The sequence below is a fragment of the Zeus faber genome, assembly GCF_960531495.2.
Source record: "Zeus faber genome assembly, chromosome: 7".
In the NCBI taxonomy this organism is placed as follows: domain Eukaryota; kingdom Metazoa; phylum Chordata; class Actinopteri; order Zeiformes; family Zeidae; genus Zeus; species Zeus faber.
This window is the reverse complement of record NC_137203.1, coordinates 3,459,261-3,478,796: the sequence shown is the minus strand read 5'-3', so window position 1 is coordinate 3,478,796 and position 19,536 is coordinate 3,459,261. Positions and strand designations below refer to the sequence as shown.

Here is a 19,536-nt window from a genome sequence, read left to right as displayed (position 1 = left end):
CTTCTCGTATCTTACTTCCCGTCGCTTACAACCCTCCCTCACTGGATACTTTACATTATTTATTAGTAACGCTTAGGGTGTCTGCTGCAATTATTAAATGTTTTAATTTTTTTAATCATGCGTGCATGCACGTGCATGCGCATCCTTATCCCTGGGGATAAATTTGGTAGAATATTCATGTTTTTGGCTCATTCACAATGGCGTTAAAAATCATAATAATCCAGTGGGTTTTCTATAAGTGAAAAAGCGGAAAATGAAGGACCACTGCATGATAGAAAGCGGTGGAAGGACACGTGTCTTCTTGTCTCTTTCAAATGCAGACTTCTGATGTGAAGGAAATGACGACGATCTGTGTCTCCTCAGGCTCACTATTCGACAGGCAGGGTATCGGCCTCCTTTACGTCCACCGCCATGACTCCCGCCACAGTGCACGAAGCAGGTGAGTAGCCAACCTTTTTATCAATTTTCCAAAGTGTTCCATATGAAAAGTTAAAGTGAAAACTGATCAAAACAAAATCATCACTTAAATGAATAATGAGTGTACTGTTCACTTTCATCAAAGTAGATCTAAGTGACAATAATGAGAAAATATGTTTGAATTGGACTCCATGATTGGCCTCATATGCTCCAAGGGAGACGCTGGTGTGTTTATTTCAGTTTATGGTTGTTTATTCACCGTGTAACACGATAAAAGATAAATTGCTAAATTAACAGAAACCTAAAATTCTCCACATTTTGACAGGAAATTTGTCCTTCTGTAAAACTTACTTTGAGTTAAACTTGCACATCTTTCTTAAAGATTTGCAAAAATCTGCTGGTTGACAAGTTGCTGGATCGTCTGAGTGACAAATTGATTACTTGGTGTTAATCTATCCTTTGCTTATGAGGGCTAGAAGGAAAAAAAAAACTACTGACTTAATATTAACTGAAATATTTCTCTGGATAGTGTTGAACAAAATAACAATTTTGACTAGCCAGATTTTATATTTTTGTGCAGGAAAATTTGAAAGATTGTACAGAGAAGAAATAATGGAAAAACACACTTTTGGGTTGCTTTAACTGCTCCCTCAACCCTGATCATCTAGCAGCCGTGATGACTTTACACCCCATAAACCTTGGTGCTTTTTGTGCAGATGCTATTGCGGACGACACCGTGCGCTACCAGTACGTGAAGAAGAAGGGCTATGTCCGCCTCCACACCAACAAGGGAGATCTGAACCTGGAGTTGCACTGCGATAAGGTACGAGGAAGAGACCAGTGTCAAATTTTTACTCTGTGACCTTGAGTCCTTGAATGCCTGCTGTAGTAACCTGTAGAAGAGTCAGTGTTCCTCCCTTGTTTTCTCAGTGGGTGTACAGTATATGAGTGTACATAAGTTTTTATATCAAAATCATTCCATGTATTCAAAATATATTATTTATATTTATCTGTATGGCTAATTATTAGTGGTATTATTCTGTGACTAGTGCTGGTCAGGAGAAGATTTCGGTCTGAACATCATTCCCGTGGGGTTCAGTTGAATGGGCTCCGTCTGTTCTACTGTCATTTTTTTGTGTTGAATTTAAACCTGCTTAGCTTACATATATTTGTGAAATGTAGAAGTCCTGTGTTCAGGGACCTCTGAATAAACTCTTTGGACCAGCAATCTCCACTTAATAAGGTGTTTATCCCAGAAAACCCATGCTGATAAAAGGGGAAGAAATAAGTTTTTTTAATTTCAGTTGCAAAAGCAGAATCTTCAGAAAAAGCCTTTGATTCAAATGTTTATATTCGATTCTCAGACTGAGCTCTTCATTTAGACAAACTGATTTTGAAAAGGTCATTACACAGGTGTTCGGGTGCAGCTGGTTCATGAGAAATGCCTCAAGGTGTAGCGTTTGCAGGCCTCGGGGGGCGAACACTTAGTTAATCTTGACCCTTCTTTGCAAAGTACATGTAGACAAGCTCTCGCTTCAAAAATAAACTTTTCAAAGCGTGACTCATGCTCCCTATGTGGTGGTGGTGGTGGTTGGGGGGGGGGGTGGTTGCCTCAGGGAGACAGTGCGTAGTTAGGGTGTCTCTGCCCTGGTAACCGGCGGCCGGCTCTGCTGCGTTTCCATTGGCCAGCCCGCTTGCCGGATCAGAATCACGAGGGGGAAAGTTGCGGCACTGAGGCAATCCCGCCCCGCTTCTCTCCACCAGTAGCTTTCACCCAAGATTGCGGAGCTATTCGTGGCCCACTCTTTATAAATTAATGAGTGTTGGTAGAGCTGTCACATGCACTCTCAATCACGGCAACCTAGGGTATGAACCCCACCGTGAAGTAAGCAAGCTTCATGAGGCTCATTCATCCCTCAGCGTTGATGGAGTTTGAAGGGGTTGTTACTGTGAATACGAGGCCTGGCTCCTTGTTTCCACCTTATCCATGGTATTGTTGAAGCTTTTTATGCCAGGGGGAAAAAGTAGAGCTTTTCTTATTCCCTTTCAGTTGCACTTCAGGGAAAAAGTGCTTGTGGAGGGAGGTCGTCTTCAGTGTCTTGAATTTTAAATTCACCATGATTTGCCCTTTCTCAAAGCAATGATCTTGAAGATTTTCATACAAGCGAGATCATGTTTTTATTGCCTTTAATGACGGATGAATAAAATGGATGCTTATCCATATTTAGCCATTAGTTATAAGCACCTGAAACCCCTGTCTTCTCATTATACATGGCATTAACTTTTCGCAATATTTTAACACAATTTTGTTTGTAGAAGCTCCTCGCTTTACTCCTCACTTTCTTCCGTTTAGGTTCCCAAAGCCGGCGAGAACTTCATCCGTCTTTGTAAGAAAGGCTACTACGACGGGACCATCTTCCACAGATCCATCAGGAACTTCATGGTATTTTCTTCCTTTCTTATTCATTCCATTTAATTATTTCAGACTTCTTATTTACTGTTTTCTTTGGTTGCATGGTCTTCATCCATTGTGTCAAATAATTTATATATAACAATGGCTGCTGTATTTTATTGCCTTCCACAATCCAACCCCCCCCAAACAAGACAGCGGTCGCCTCAGAGGGAACGACTTCCCAGCGAGGAGCCTTCAGAAGCAGCGTCTTAATAAGTTCAGACAGGGGCCCCACAGTTCCCCCCTGCACCTTATCACGCCCTGGCGAGTGCCAGTGCTGAATTTTTACTTCTTAGAAGTGGACGTTACTATGAAAACTCTGAGGCCCCGGCAGCCTGGGAACCCCAGGGCGCAGACCCTTTGTGTTGACTGTCAGAGGAGGTATTCTACACATGCAGCCTGTCCAGGTGAAATATTGGCTAAATGTTTGTACCTTCTGTTCAGAAGACAGAGTTCTCGTTCATCCACGTCACCTTCATAAAGCACTTTTTTATAATCTCTTTACGAATTAGCGCAGATTCTAAATTGTATTAAGTGGCAAATGACACTTGCAAACCCAAGTATTTTGCCATACAGTAACTCCAAATACCAACAACAAAACAGTCGCCAGGGCTGCAACCGATATGTGTTTACAAAGAGCAGTGCACAGACTCACGCCTGGAGCTTGACAGATAAATGTCGTCGGCTGCATATTCAGTCCAAAGAACAGCGTCCGTCGATCAAAACAATAAAAGAAGCGCGAACGCTATGACTCACAAGAGAAATGCACGGTACATCACCAAGCGGGAACAAGTCTGCGATCCAGCGCTGTGTCTGAGCAGCTCACAGCAAAACACAAAAAAGCCACTACATTCCTCTTCTGATATCCTCCACAGTTAAGTGTAATTCCCATGCTTCTTTGTGACACAGAATTGTATAGAAACACTGTTGAACAATTATGTACATTTTCACGTTGTCCAGCCCAGTGATGCTCAACGTGGAATCCTCAGGATGCACCAGGGGGTCCCCAGCTAAATGGTTAATAGTTCAACTTCACCATTATATCATTTACAAGACATCAGCACCACTAGAGACTGTCCAGTAATGAGTGTATGGATCATAGTTTCACTGTTACCTCCCTGACTAGAGACACTAAATTATATAATATCTAATAATACAATAATAATCTGCTCAGATTGGATCCCAGAGACTAAATCTGATCAAATGGGGTCCGTGACCTAATTGAAGGCCCTTGATATGAAAAGGGTTGACAATCAAATCACAGATTTTTCATTTGCGTTTTCCCATTTGCATTGTTTCAGATTCAAGGAGGAGACCCCACAGGCACCGGAACAGGTAAGGAGAGACTCTGTCTTCTCACTCAGTCTGAATTACGCAACGCCGCACTACTGAATTATTAATAGCTCCATTTTGGAAGTCTCTGCGCCAGTAGCGCGTGCAACTCTGAGTAAAAGTTAAGAGAGTAACTAAATATAATCTCCAAAGGCACAGGGGTGGGCGTAGAAGGTGCAGCCAGACAGACACGCACTGTAGATGCTATGGATTGAAGAGGTGCTGATATGTGTACAAAACGGGGGGGGGGGGGGGGGTGTTTTGTAGGAAATAAGAAACTAAAAAATCACAAATAGAACTGAGGAGAATCAGATCTGTGAAAGTAAAAGATTAGCTGCCCCATCCCTCACTGTCTGGATGGGTGGGTGCAAGATGTGTCATTAGGCCCAACACAAAATGGATTGAAAAAACATGTTCATCAATAATTCCAACACGTAAAAGAAATTCTGTATTCGTGTGTGGAATTTAGCTTTATGTGTGAGGCTGCTTTAAAACCGCTTCCATCGGAACTAAATCAGAATTGGGGAAAAAAAGATAAATGTCTGTTTTAATCAGTTCTGTTTTTTTATCCATGTTTGACTGTTGAAAGAATAAGAGTGGGTGGGTGGACGTTTCACACACGTCTTTGTTAAAGAACGTCGGAACCGTCAGATAATAAAAAATATATGAAATCAAAGGCTAAACCTTGAACCTTATATGGGTCATATCTAGGACCTCTTGTTTTCATGAAAATATTATACACATCAATAATCCATCAAGCTTGTTAACGACTGGATGTTGAATTGTGTCCAGAATCGAGCGGAATCCGTCCGCCGGGGCAGATTTACGAGGGTGTGAGATTCCTGGTCTCCATCACTTCTACTGAAGTGTGTGTTCAATAAACTCACAGATAACACCCAAACTGTCTGCAGACTGTGCGATATTAATTTAATATGATTAACTACCTAATTAATTGATTTAATTTCATTTTAGTTATTTGTTATTATTGTTTAATATTTAAATGTTTTCTATTAGTATTAATACATATATTGGAAAGTTATGAATAAAAAAATCAATAAATGCAATTAATAAAAATAAGAGGGGGGAAAAAAGATAAATAATAAATATTACTAATTAATATTAATATATAAATATATTGATAAACACTGAGCCCTTGATATCGTTACACAGGATGTAATTGCGCCTCGCAGCCGCTCGGTTCACACCCCGCCACACTTAAACAAAATGTCAGCGCGTTGATAAATTATGCAGAAATGTCACCATGACTGCTGCTCTCAGCCTGCGAAGGGTTCCATCATCTGATATCACACATCAGCATGAACACACACACACATTCAGATACATTCAAACGTATACGCGCTGCATATTGTACAAACGAGCGAGACGAACGAACGAGAAACACCCCCCCCCCCCCCCCCCCCCCCCCCGTGGAGAGAAAATACCTCCTGCGGGGAAGTGTTCCTGGAGCGTCTTAATGATGGATTTCATCTGAGCAATGATTGGCGGCTGAAGGGTCTCGCTCTCTCTCCACGGCTCCCTGTTCAAGGGCAAACTGGCTGTTTGTGTAAGCTTATTATAAGGCTGTTTCGCTAACGTCTGAGGTGTTTGAATAAATAAGGTTGACAGCAGATTATGAGGGATTACCAGTGATGCATTTTAATGGGTGGTAATGATGTCCAGACAGTACAATACATCACAATGACGGGGTTGACTGACGTGAAAGGAGGGCAAAGTTGTTTGTGCAATATTTTCTGTGCAGTGAGTCTGCCTTTAATCTCTCTCTGTCTCTCGCTCTTTCTTTCTTTCTTTCTTTCTTTCTTTCTTTCTTTCTTTCTTTCTTTCTTTCTTTTTTTCAGGGGGGGAGTCGTTCTGGGGGAAGCCCTTCAGGGATGAGTTCCGTCCTAACCTTTCGCACAAGGGCAGAGGGGTGCTCAGCATGGCCAACTCGGGCCCCAACACCAACAAGTCCCAGTTGTAAGTCCAGCTTACCGACCCCACACCACCAAACAAAAACCCCAAAACACTGAGACAATCATACCTTTTTTCCAACGCTTACACCTGCTACCGTCTTTTTTTTTTTTCTGTAGTGGGAAATGTTACAGTTGGCATTAATTCCTGGGGCAAATGGCTCTGCAGTTGTCACGGGTATTTATCAGCTCCTGCTCAGATCAGCAGTGATGGAAACATGACACCCGGATAGACACCTTAGATTTCGCCCTGTTTCCGGACGTTGGCACGTAAATAAATAGGAATATCCACTTATCTTTCGATCATTTCATATCCGATTTATAATCCAAAATCAAAGTCAGAAGTTATTTACTTGAAATGTTTTAAGTGTTGGGATGGCTCCGTGCGCATGGAGTGGAGAACCCCACGCTCCCCGCGGAGCTCCAAGCCACTCCAGCCCCTCCCCAAGCCGTCCTTCGAACCGGAGGAGCGTCTCCACTCCCCGCTGCCGTAGGACCGGGCCTGATGCTCGCACAAAGCATCAGGTTCTGCCGGTGCGGGGATGGATACGCCAGGCTGCTTTCCACTGTCACCACCCCCAAATCTGACACTGTAAACATGACACGCCCCTTTTCTGGCGTGTTTGTGACGTTGAACGTGACACACCTGGGAAAAAATGAAAGGCATACTTGTCTTCTGGCTATGGGAAAGGCATCGTTCATCCATCTTTAGCAGGTTTAACCGCGTTTAAAAAAACCTGCATATACACTTTAATTTTTATGTGGGGGGAAAAAAAAAACAGTATTCGACACAGACAAGTAACATAAAAATTATGGTAATAAATATGTATACCAAATATAAGCAAAGACAATGATAGATAAGTTATAGATAAATGTAAAGAACATAGCATTTAAACTGCAAACTGTGGTTAGATCAGTGTTTTCCAAAGTGTATATGGCAAGCCCATAAACAAAAAAATAAAAATGACCCACTGCAATTGTTTCACTGGATCCCAAGGGGTCCGCGGACCTGAATTTGGGAACCCTTGGATGGGGTCATTTCATTGTTTTGGACTCACAGACTGTGTTTGTCTTTTGTTCTCAGCTTCATCACGTTCCGGTCGTGTGCCTACCTGGACGGGAAGCACTCGATTTTTGGAAGGTAAACCTCCTCCTCCCCTCTTTCCACTACCACAGATTGACGCTGGTATTAAAACATTTTTTTGGTTGTGGAATCTTGGGGATTTTACAAAGCAGCTACAGTCTGCTTAAATATTTTCAATCAAGCCATAATAACTGTCACACCACTAAGGACATTAGCACAAATAAATACATAGAAACATACAAACACACATCTTACATATTTAAGCTATGTAGATATTGTTTTTTTTATATTATTTTCACAATCATTGTATTTTTGAATTGGATGTATTTATTCTGTGAACAGGAATAACTAAATATAATGACATGTAAGAAGAATACATTTTAACATATTTTACTCGCACATCCCACCCCTGGTCCCACATCCACTTCCGCATACTGTACAACACAATTGAGAAATTAAGATGTAGAGACAGCGTCAGATCCCATCCAGCCTGTTAGTTCTTACGACAGCAGCTATAACTTCAACATTTTTTTTTTTTTTTTTTTTTACTGTGCAGAGTACCAGCAGTTACATTTCAATGTTAATTCAAATTAATAAAACATTGCGAACAGCTCTTCAGTCCAGTGGAGTGTCAGATTACTCACCATCAAAGTATTGAATCAATTAATAATTAAACCAGGCAAAACTTTGAATGTACTATTTTATTTTGAAACATAACTTGAAAACATACTAATTATTTTTGAATACTTCAAAATGGCCATATAAATGATAATTCTGCATATAACTCATTTTTATTTTATAGTAGAAATCTGTATTTCCAAATGCCATTTCTTCGTCATAATAGGCTGCGAGCGACCTTGGATGGAAAAATATCGCTGCCACCACAAGTGACCAAGAGGGAAAAAAACAAAAAACAAATTAATGGATCAGAAGGAGAATAACTTTAGAGAAAAGAAAGTGACTGTTTCAGAGCCTTTTGAATAGAATCCTAGGACATAAGAATTCGTATTCATGTAATCCACCCAACACAGACCATCTAATAGATATGAAATTAAAAATCAATTAAATCCTGCATTCTCGTTGCGGGAACAGCTATTATGAAATATTAGAAAGCTGATAATTGGAATGTTTCTGTAATATTTCATAATATTAATAGTAGTGTCTTCGGCGAGGATGAGAACCAACAGTTCAATAAAGCCTGGGCGGAATAATATTATTCTAATTAGTTTTAATTAAGAGGGGGATCATTTTAAATGAGAGGGCCAACAGCGGAACTCCAGAGTTTTCATTTTGCCTAAAGTGTCTTCCATGAGAAGCGTGACTCTTGAGTTTTAAAATGTATATGAGTGGGTTTTGTGCTCGCTGGCTCTGCTTTTCCGTGCGGTGGCTTCGCTTTAATCGAAATTTATCCAGATTAAAGCGAAGGGGGCTTCATCAGCAAGCGGGGCCTCCTTCACCGGTGATGTCTAGACATGACTCCTCGTCTGCTACTCCGACCGTCTTTTGTTTTGTCTCGTTTCCTCCCTCAGGGTCGTGGGAGGATTCGAGGCTCTCACTGCCTTGGAAAACGTGGAGAGTGACCCCAAAACAGACAAACCCAAGGTACACTTTTTGTTTTAACTGCAGCAATTAGAGTTGGATTTTATGATTAGATGATACTTGCTACTCATAGGCTTCCCAAGGCGTGTGCGTGACCGAAATTAAGAAATAAATGGTCCCCAGGTCCCCGAACTGCATTTTCGATTTTGTGATTTGAAAGTGTTCATTATGAATGAGTTAATGTTCAGCTAAAATCAATCCCTTGTTCCTCTGAATGACAAAAAAAGTTTTAAAATCGCCCCCAAAGTCCAGGTGTTTTTATTCCTTTGTGTGAGCTTGTTTGTAATCCAAATCTTGCCTCTTTGTTGGTGTGATCGGCAGTCTGAGCTCAAGCTCCTGAGCGCCACCGTGTTCGTGGATCCCTACGAAGAGGCCGACACCCAGGTGGGTCAAACCGTCAATACATCAGTGCCCGATCGCAGTTATTTGAGCTGACAGAGTTATAAACCGATGTTAGAAGGGAAATGAAAACTGTGTGTGTGTGTGTGTGTGTGTGTGTGTGTGTGTGTGTGTGTGTGTGTGTGTGTGTGCGTGCGCGCGCGCGCCTTTAATTCTGCTGTTTTTCCTTCCTTTGTTCTCACCTGTCATCTTAGGTGCGAAAGGTCTAATAATAGTTCACTTCATTTCAGTGATATCTTAATGTTATGTTACGTTGTTATTGCCAATTTTGTAATCCAAATTTCCTGCATTTACTTTCAATTTAATATTGTATTTAGCAAAATTTAAGGAAATGATAATTGACAAACATATTCCAAAAAACTCTGCTGCTAATATGATAGTCAGATGAAGATAGATAGATATTTAGTTTTACAGGGAGAATGTACAGTTTAAAAATAACCAGAAAAAGCTTGAGAATTAGCTTCAAGCTTATTTGCATCTGGAGTCCCTGGGCAGGGAGTTAAAACAAGCCACACGGTCTCAACTAGAGGGATAGATATAAATAAAAGTATGAAACTCCCTGGTTATTGTGACAATAAATTCCTCCATTAGGCCCGACCTGAATGATAACATATGAGCTGTGTGTGTGTTTCAGATTGCAGCCGAGCGACAGGAGGAGCTCCAGAGGCTGGAGGAGGAGCAGCAGCAGGCCAGCTCGGCTCTGCAAAAAGCCAAAGAGGAGCAGGCGCCCAAGACCTTCAGAGAGGGCGTTGGAAAATATATCAACCCCACCGCCGTGTAAGCAGAAACACACATTGTTGATAACTAACATCTAAAACTTCTGAACTAGAAACGTTGCCTTTACGCTAAACTGAACCAAAATCAAATCGGATGCGTTACACGCCGATGCTTCATGCCACACCTGCCCGGTCCAAAAAACACTGACCACAGATGGAAATAGACGACCCTGCATCAATTTGACTGATTTTAACCATTTTGATTAAAAACAGTAAATGCGTTGTTTTCTATTTTACCGGAAATATAAGAAACCACTCACTAAAAAAACAGAATTTAGGGTATCAACATATAAGTTTACTTTTTGAAAAAAACAATTCCATAAAGGAGGAAGCTTTAAGATGTTTATTACAGGGGGCGAATTCGAGTGATGCTTTGTTATTGGACTTCTGTGCTAGTAATGGATTGGCCATAACGAACACCATGTTCAAGCATAGGGTGGCTCATAAGTGTATGTGGTACTAGACCACCTGAGGTCAAAGGTCGATGATTGACTTTGTGGTCATGTCATCAGATCTGCGGCCGTATGTCTTGAACACTCAGGTGAAGAGTGGAGCAGAGCGGTCAACTGATCACCACCTGGTGGTGAGTTGGATCAGATGGTGGGAGAGGCTGCCAGACAGACCTGGTAAACCCAAACGTGTAGTGAGGGTGAACTGAGAACGCCTGGTGGATGCCCCTGTCCGCGAGGTCTTCCAACTCCCACCTCCGGAAGAATTTTTTGCGCATCCCGGGGGAGGTTGGGGACATGGAATCCGGCTGGGTCATGTTCAAAACCTCCATTGCCGGGGCGGCTGCTAGGAGCTGTGGTCGGAAGGTAGTCGGTGCCTGTCGTGGCGGCAACCCAAGAACCCGTTGGTGGACACCAGCGGTGAAGGAAGCCGTCAAGCTGAAGAAGGAGGCCTTTCGGGCTTGGCTGGCCCAGGGGTCTCCCGAGGCAGCAGACAGGTACCGGCAGGCTAGAAGGGGTGCGACTTCGGCGGTCACTGAAAACCCGGGTGTGGGAGGAGTTTGGGGAGCCTATGGAGAAGTACTTTCGGTTGGCCTCAAGGAAGTTCTGACAAACTGTTCGGCGACTCAGAAAGGGAAAGCAGCGCTTGGCTCAGGCTGTGTTCATCTGGGGAGGAGAACCGCTGACCCGGACTGGGGAAATTGTCGGGTGGTGGAAAGAGCACTTTGAGGAACTCCTGAACCCGATCAATACGTCCTCAGGGGAAGAGGCAGAGTCTGAAGACTCGGGAGAAGTCTCGTCCATATTCCTGGCAGAGGTCTCTGAGGCAGTCAAAAAGCTCCTCGGTTGTAAGGTGCCGGGTGTGGACGAGATTTGCCCTGAGATGCTGAAGGCTCTGGACATTGTTGGGCTGTCTTGACTGACACGCCTCTTAAGTGTCGCGTGGATTTCGGGTACAGTACCTGTGGGGTGGCAGACCAGGGTGGTGGTTCCCATTTTTAAAAAGAGGGACCGGAGGGTGTGCGACAATTATAGGGGTATCACACTGCTCAGCCTCCCCAGGAATGTTTACTCCAGGGTGCTGGAAAGGAGGCTCCGGCCGATTGTCGAACCTAAGATTCAGGAGGAGCAATGCAGATTCCGTCCTGGACGTGGAACAGTGGACCAGCTCTTTACCCTTGCAGGGTTGCTGGGGGGGTCATGGGAGTTTGCCCATCCAGTCTTCATGTGTTTTGTGGACCTGGAGAAGGCTTTCGACCGTGTCCCTCGGGGGATCCTGTGGGGGGTACTGAGGGAGTATGGGGTACCGGGGCCGTTGGTACGAGCCATTCGGGCCTTGTACAACCAAAGTGAAAGCTGTGTTCGCATTCTCGGCACAAAGTCAAACACGTTCTCAGTGGGTGTTGGACTCCGCCAAGGTTGCCCCTTTCGCGATTCTGTTTGTGATATGCATGGACAGGATCTCATGGCGCAGCCGAGGTGAGGAGAGTGTCCGGTTTGGGAAACTCAGAATTGCATCTCTGCTTCTTGCAGATGAGGTGGTTTTGTTGGCTTCATCAGACTGTGACCTCCAGCACGCACTGGGGCGGTTACCAGCCGAATGTGAAGCGGTCGGGATGAGAGTCAGCACCTCCAAGTCTGAGGCCATGGTTCTCTGCTGGAAAACGGTGGATTGTGGCTCCGGATTGGGAGCGGGTTACTGCCCCAAGTGAAGGAGTTCAAGTATCTCGGGATCTTGTTCACGAGTGAGATGGACAGGTGGATGGACAGGAGGATTGGTGCGGCGTCAGCAGTGATGCGGGTGTTGTACCGGCCGTTGCGGTGAAGATTGAGCTGAGCCGGAAGGCAAAGCTCTCAATTTACAAGTCCATCTACGTCCCAACCCTCACCTATGGTCATGAGCTTTGGGTAGTGTCCCAAAGAACGAGATTGCGAATACAAGCGGCAAAAATGAGTTTCCTCCGTAGGGTAGCTGGGCTCAGCCTTAGAGAGAGGGTTAGGAGCTCGGACGTCTGGAGGGAGCTCAGAGTAGAGCCGCTGCTCCTTCATGTTGAAAGGAGCCAGTTGAGGTGGTTGGGGCATCTGATCAGGATGCCTCCTGGGCGCCTTCCCTTGGAGGTTTTTCCGGGCACGTCCAACTGGTAGGAGACCACGGGGTAGACCCAGAAAGCGCTGGAGGGATTATATATCCCAGCTGGCCTGGGAACGCCTCGGGGTCCCCCAGGAGTAACTGGAAAACGTTTCCGTCCTATAATCACTAGCAGCAGGATTCTAGACAAACTTTTTCCACTGGTAGCACTTAAGCTCTCTACTGAACACTTTAAATCGACACGCAACACAAAACATTCATATTTTTCCCTTTTTACTGTATATTTGGGATTTGGCACCCCTACAATTTCTGAGTGCAATTGCACTTTTACACCATTGTCGGAAAAATTGGTCCGGTGTCCGAAACTGATTTATTTTAATGGGAAAATTTTGAACCTAATCGGTTTTGGATGTTACAAACGCAGATATAATGTACACCTAGGTTACAGCATCCCTTGCACGAACCTCGCAGATCAAGAGCTGTGGGGAGAGAGGGCGCAGGGATCAGCCCCGGTGCTCAGCCTGCCATATCGGCTCATACACGTGAGTCAGAGGGTGAAACAAACCCTGTGGCGCAATGAAAGTGAGGGCCGGTGTGTGCCAGCCGAGGTGCCGGTGCCTGGTGCACCACTTGACCGTCTTGCCCACGCCGTCGGGGAGGTGAAACGGCTAGTTAAATACTGCTTTTTCTAATCATAGACACCAAATTATAAATTAACAAATGTAAGGACACGTCCCACCCCCGTCTGGGTCTCTGCCACCTGGGAAGGAGGCGGCGGCGGCGGCGGCGCCAGCTTGGGGCTGCGATAGAGGATTTAAATTTTGCACAATCCTAACCCTTAGACCAAGCCTAACGCACAATAACACATCCTGAAAATTGGTCAAATTGTTACATTTTCAAAATTATAATTAATATTTAAATATATTCATACATGTTTTTTCAGAAGGAATATTCAAATGTGATTTTTGGCCAACGACAGCCCTTAAAGCAGGAGGCACGTTTAAAAAGGCGTGAGAACAAAAGGCGTAAGAACCACCGGAGAAGATGTCCCAGAACACCATCAGCAGGATTCTCAATAAGAACTTGCAGTGAAAGAAGCACAAACTGGACAGCGAGGGGATGTGGCAGTGGCTTTGCTTTACATAAAGATGGAAAAAAATGTAAAAAATAGTGAAATCAAACTCAGTCATTTGTTGACAGTACCTCAAATAGTGACCGGGTCTTTCATTATTTACCTCAACTGCTGTCTGGGTGTCGTGCTCCTCAAAATAAATATTTAAAATAAACATGCATTATTTTTTGTGTGGATGCACGGTGGGCCAGAGATCAATCACTTCATTATACTATCCTATCCACTGTCCTGATCCAAGGTGGAACGTCCCTTCATTTAAAATGTTTGTCTCATACAAGTAGAAACTAACGAAAACAATAGATCTAAAATAAAAACACAGTAAAACCAGCACAGGAACCGCACAGGAGGCGCGTGTAGCGCTGGAGGAGGGGGGGAAAAACACACACTGACTTGGATTCAGCCTTGTTTACCAGTTCTTATTTGAGGAGCGGTTTATATTTGAGGAGATGCGGTGTGTATATACAAAACATGCTCCCAATTTAGCGGCTCTGGAAAAAACAACCTTGTTGAAGTGGGAAACTGAGGCGGTTGAATGACCCGAAAAGTGATGTTGAAGTCCGTCCCCTACCATGACGCAATGGCATTTTGACCAACCGTGAGAATAGGAGCTCTCACGTGCCGCAAGAGCCCAGATCACCGCCTCAATTTGTTTTTATCTTGTTCCGAACACGTCTTTTTGGTCAAAAACTTCTTCTTTTTGAGTGTATCTCCACCTTAACACACACACACACACACACACACACACACACACACACACATTCTCGCTCCCTCCTAGTGTTTCACTTGATCTACTACGATGCGATTTGCAAGTCGCCCTGGTGCTCCTAGTTATAACATTTAGCAACACTGTCTCCAAAATTGGTCGCAAAATGTGACTAAATGGTGGTGGTCTGGAGCCCTGCCCGCGTGGTGCCTTTATGTTTAAAAGCTGTCTGTGTGCGACACATTGTCTGCGGGACGAGCATCCCGTTTTCTGTGCAGCGTTTGTTGTTGTTGAGTAACATCCTTGAAATTGAAAAGAGTCTGCTCCAGCTCGGACTTGAAGTCATGTATTTCCACAGTTTCAAACCAGTGATGTGAGAAATTGGATAATAATAACAATGCATATAAAGACAATGAAGCATAACCGAAGGCAAAGCTGTGAAATTTGCCAAAACGGCAATTATGGTTATGTTTTCCTCATGGGATCATCAAATATCACTCTCGGTTCCTATACACGAGTCTTCTCTCGCTGCAAGCATCTCAGTGCTATTGGAACAGATTTTACGAGGTAGTATCGTTTTTTTTTTAAAGATCTTATGACTGTTTTTATTTGATACAGCTTCCTGGCGCCGTGCGCTGCTTTATAAAGTGGCTTGTGCCCATTTTCATGTCTTGCAGCTGATGTGAACAGGCCCTTGTTCTCCGTCAATTAGTGTTCTGTCGCCTCATCAACCTGTGACTTGTCGCACATTTTTTACGAGTTGGAACTTGAGTGTTTCACCACATCCCAGTTCAATTAAGATAAATAACACTTTTATATTATTCTGTACGAGGGGGAGCAAACGGTCTGCGTCCAACCGATCAATCATCAGTTAGCATTGATGATTATCTGCTCCTGTTCAGTGGACTATAAAGATACAAAATTTATTAGGGCTGGGTTAAAAAAATAGATATATATGAATATTGTGAGAGAAAAATGCATACGATCAACTATTTTGAATGAGGACAAAGGCCTCTACCTCAAGAGGGGGGTTTTGAAACATTTGTCTCTGTTTCCCCAGGAACCCCCCAGAGTTTATGTAAAGAAAAATGTTTTTGCTCCCTACAGTGTCATTTCTAACATGAAAGAATCAGATCACATTTGGCTCTGTTTACCTTTATGGAGATGAAGAAACTCAACAGGGGAGCCTAGAGGTGCATTGTAAGGGGCTGTAATCCGCGTCTGCCAGGTCAAGTTTGCAACTACCTGTGAATTTCACTGTCTGAGGGTGGCACCCAAGGAAACAGTTGGGGGGCACAGACTTGTTAGGGACTTCTGACTCAAGCCACGCCCTGTTTTTTTTTTTTTTTTTTTTTTTATAAAGCCTGCTGTCTTCAGAAATGTTATCAGATTTTGATCAGAGTGCTGCTTTGTAGCAGTTCTGAATCTTTCTCTTTATTCTGCAGAATAAATATTTTGAATATTCTCAGTTGTTGTTTTCTTAAAGCGGGCAGATTAACCTCACTGATCTTTGCGGAAGAATTGATTTTACAATATAGAATAGTATCGTGAGATATCTCATCAATATCTGATTAAATATATATTCATTCATTCATTCATTCCTCATAGAATATTACTGTTCTGACATCCCAACTCAAATGCCACCTCCTGCCGGTTACATGTCGCACCACCTTTTCTTCAAACAGAAAATGGGGACAACAGTGACTACAGCATTTTGACGACAAGTCTATTGAGCGTGACAGAACAAGTGTGAAGAAGTCTTGTTGTTTTTTTTATAGAAATTTACAAATTCTGCATTTTGTTTGTTTCAGTCAAGACCTGAATCACTAACGTGGTCGTCTGTCACGCTGTCGCAGCCTGTAGAAGTGTCTTGTGAGAAAGTCTTTGTCTCCTTCTGCTCATTATTGAAACCGGCAGCTGCTCAGTGTTTTTACTGCGGCCATGAGGCCCCGGAGGGCCCCCCTGTGCTGTGATTAGGAGAGAAGTGGTGATGGCGACGGAGCTACAACAGCAATATCCAGCGTGTCTACCGGCTGTGCTCCCTGTACAGTGGGAGCTGTACCTGAAGTCAGACTCAGTTACCTGTCTCACTGTTATGTCATCTCTGCACACTAGTGAGCCGCGTTTTTTTTTTTTTTTTTAATTAATTTACCCATTTATTTATTTATTTATTTACTTATTTATCTATTTCCCCCAATTTCCACAAAAAGATCAATAATAATGGAAATGAGCTTTGTGCTGCAAGATCTAGATTGCAAGGCAGCACCAATTCATCAGTTCCAGACGATAGCAGCTCTGTGTTTGACTTTTGAGATTGGGTTCTTGACGAGTCACTCGGTGAAAAGAGTCATACGATCTTCCCACCCTTGGTTGGCTTGCTTCAGTCGGTGTAACGCATGGTGAGTGAGGGAGAACTTCCTGAGCGACGAACCAGAGGAGGAAGAGTTGGTTTAGGCTCGGATTCGTGAGTGTAATTCTCACAAGAATCATTTAAATCCTGCCAAAAAATAATTCATTTTGGGTGGAACGCTTAGATAAATCGATCTATGGATATGAATTGTGCTGAACGCCTTGGCCTTTGTCGCCGAGTCCTCAGTGTGATTCACTCCCTCGCCCACTTGTTTGCCCTTTGAATGGCCCCTGACTCCTGAGTCCTGCGTCACTTCTGGTCGGCCATAACAATAAGCACAGTGATATGTTTCTGATGTTTTCAGCGGTTAACAGGACAGTGCCTGAGCACCGTGGGATTATTTCATTGTGAAAAGGGGATTGCAAAAGCTGACTCATCTATATGTCACCTATCTACGGTATCTCTCTATATATATACTGTTTTGGGTTGTGTGAAGACTCATTCAGGTCATTGGTTATGTGGTCAGGTGTACCTGCCAGTACACCCGACATCAACAGGCTGTGATGGTGATTTGAATTTGGTCTCTTTGTCGTTGTTGTTCCATGCAGAAAGCGCTGCCCCGCTGAGGACGACAGCGGGCCTTCCACCAGCGGAGCACAGGCCAAAAAACCCAAAGGAAAGAGCGGCTTCTCCGACTTCAGCTCCTGGTAGCAGCTAAACATATTCTACCTGTAAAGATCATTTATTGATTTATTCCGTTTCCTTTCCTGTTTTTCTTTCTTTCTTTTTTTTTTTAACACATCTCAGTGTTGGTTTTGATTTGAGATGGGGGTGTTGTCTTACGATAAATTAAAAACGCTTTTTTTTTTTTATAAGCTGATCTCATTGAATTGTTCCTTTTGTTTAAATGTTTACGGTTCACTTTCGAGAGTGAAATGGGGACCGTGTCTGCATTGAAAACAAGTTGAGCCTCAAAGATGAGCTCTTCATTTATCCAAAAGGGAACGCCTCCCAATTAAAGGAACTTAACAATCTGGGACTGAGTAGATTGAGGCAGATGCTCTGCAGTGCAGTGACCGTGACAGTGTGTTCACCCAGAGGTGGGCGTGAAGAAAAGGCACCATTATACTCACAAAGAAACACGACAAAAACAAAAAAGAGGCGTTTAAGAACCCGCCCCGCGCTGCCCACCTGAGCTCAACCGTCTTTTGTAATTCATTTCCTCGCTGCATCATCTTGAATACACTTTGCATTGAGTATTTGACTACGTGTTTTGGGGACTCTTGGTTCTTTTTCCTAAAGCTCCAATAATAATTATCAGCTGTATTATGTAACGAGGGATTTGGTCTTTGAGCGGCTCCATCTTTATTTTTATTTTGATTTTTTTAATGCTATTTCTGTAATGAGTTGTCTTGGTACAGCAGGAGAGCATGCCAGCGTCAGAATGACAGTTTAAAAGCATTATTCTCTCTCACGCAATTAGTTCTGTTTTACATGAGGCACTTTATAGACAGCCCGTTCCATGTTTGACTGCAGCCACATTTCCAGTGCTCTTTTATTTTTTATTTTTCCCATATTCTCGGAAACGTTTCTACATTTATAGCTGCTTAGCTTGAAATCCGATAACAAACCAGTATTACAGCATGGCCTTTATGTTCGCAATAAATCAAACGCCCTCGCCCCTCCCTGTGGCTCCACTCCCATTGTCCATCAAATATCAGTCTAATACCAATCCAAAGAGTAAGTAAACTGTGGGGTTTGTACTCTGGAGCGTGCCTTGCTGAAGGGCACACGGCTGCTGCTGATCGAATTTACATTTTAATTACAAGAGTTTTATTCCCATCGAGATAGATGCACACTTTATTCATCGCTGGAGGGAAATTACATTGTCCAAACAGCTCCCATCAAAATAGTGGGCAAAATAATAATAATAATAAAGAAATACAATACAAAAAAGAAAGTTAAACGATATGGAATTTTTTTTTCAAAAAACTTCATGACAACATACACAAAACCTAATGATAAACAACAAATATAACCTAAAAATTACAGAAAAATAAAACTAACATAGTTTCCAAAGTACTAAATCTATTACCTCTGGTCCATGTCTTAATCTGCACCAACTCGATTTACATATATTTATTTATTTGTTTGTTTGTTTATTTCAAATCATATTTATTATTTTTTTTATGCTTATCATAATCGCTAATGACGCTAATAGTGTGTGTGTGTGTGTGTGTTTGTGTTTTTTATGCTCATCATAAACGCTAATGATGTTTTATATATATATACATCATAAACGCTAATGATGTTTTATATATATATACATCATAAACGCTAATGATGTTTTATATATATATATATATATATATATATATATATATAAACATCATTAGTGTTTATGATGTGCATAAAAAAATAATAAATAAACAAATAAATATACAGTGTGTGTGTGTGTGTGTGTGTGTATATATCTATCTATATATATCTATATATCCTAATCATAAACACTCTTGACTTGTGTTACAAGCTGCAGCCTGTTTGTTGCAGCACGTCGCTCACTGTGCTCCGTCCCTGGATCAATACGCAGACAACATTTTATAATTAAGCCGCCGGTTCCACGTCCTCCCCCGGGAGAACCTGGCGGGCTAAAGCGGATTTTGGAAACGGAACCGAGACACAAAATTGGGTTCGGGGCGGCTTCATATTTTACATTTTGGCTGAATGTTTGTTTTCTTCTCTGAATCGTTTCATTATTACTTTGGGAGACGTCTGTTTACTGTCGCA

General features: G+C 42.8%; 1 protein-coding gene across 1 annotated transcript in view; it reads left to right on the top strand.

The window, feature by feature from the left end:
• ppil2 (peptidylprolyl isomerase (cyclophilin)-like 2) overlaps positions 1 to 17,624 on the top strand; it is a 28,504-nt gene extending 10,880 nt beyond the window's left edge. Inside the window, exons 11-20 of the mRNA XM_080004035.1 lie at positions 364 to 439; positions 1,134 to 1,240; positions 2,771 to 2,860; positions 4,171 to 4,204; positions 6,058 to 6,175; positions 7,253 to 7,309; positions 8,782 to 8,854; positions 9,173 to 9,235; positions 9,885 to 10,027; positions 17,358 to 17,624. Coding sequence (XP_079860161.1) covers positions 364 to 439; positions 1,134 to 1,240; positions 2,771 to 2,860; positions 4,171 to 4,204; positions 6,058 to 6,175; positions 7,253 to 7,309; positions 8,782 to 8,854; positions 9,173 to 9,235; positions 9,885 to 10,027; positions 17,358 to 17,460 — 864 coding nt within the window. The 3' untranslated portion in view covers positions 17,461 to 17,624. The remainder of the gene's footprint in view (positions 1 to 363; positions 440 to 1,133; positions 1,241 to 2,770; positions 2,861 to 4,170; positions 4,205 to 6,057; positions 6,176 to 7,252; positions 7,310 to 8,781; positions 8,855 to 9,172; positions 9,236 to 9,884; positions 10,028 to 17,357) is intronic.
• Positions 17,625 to 19,536: the final 1,912 nt, after the last annotated feature.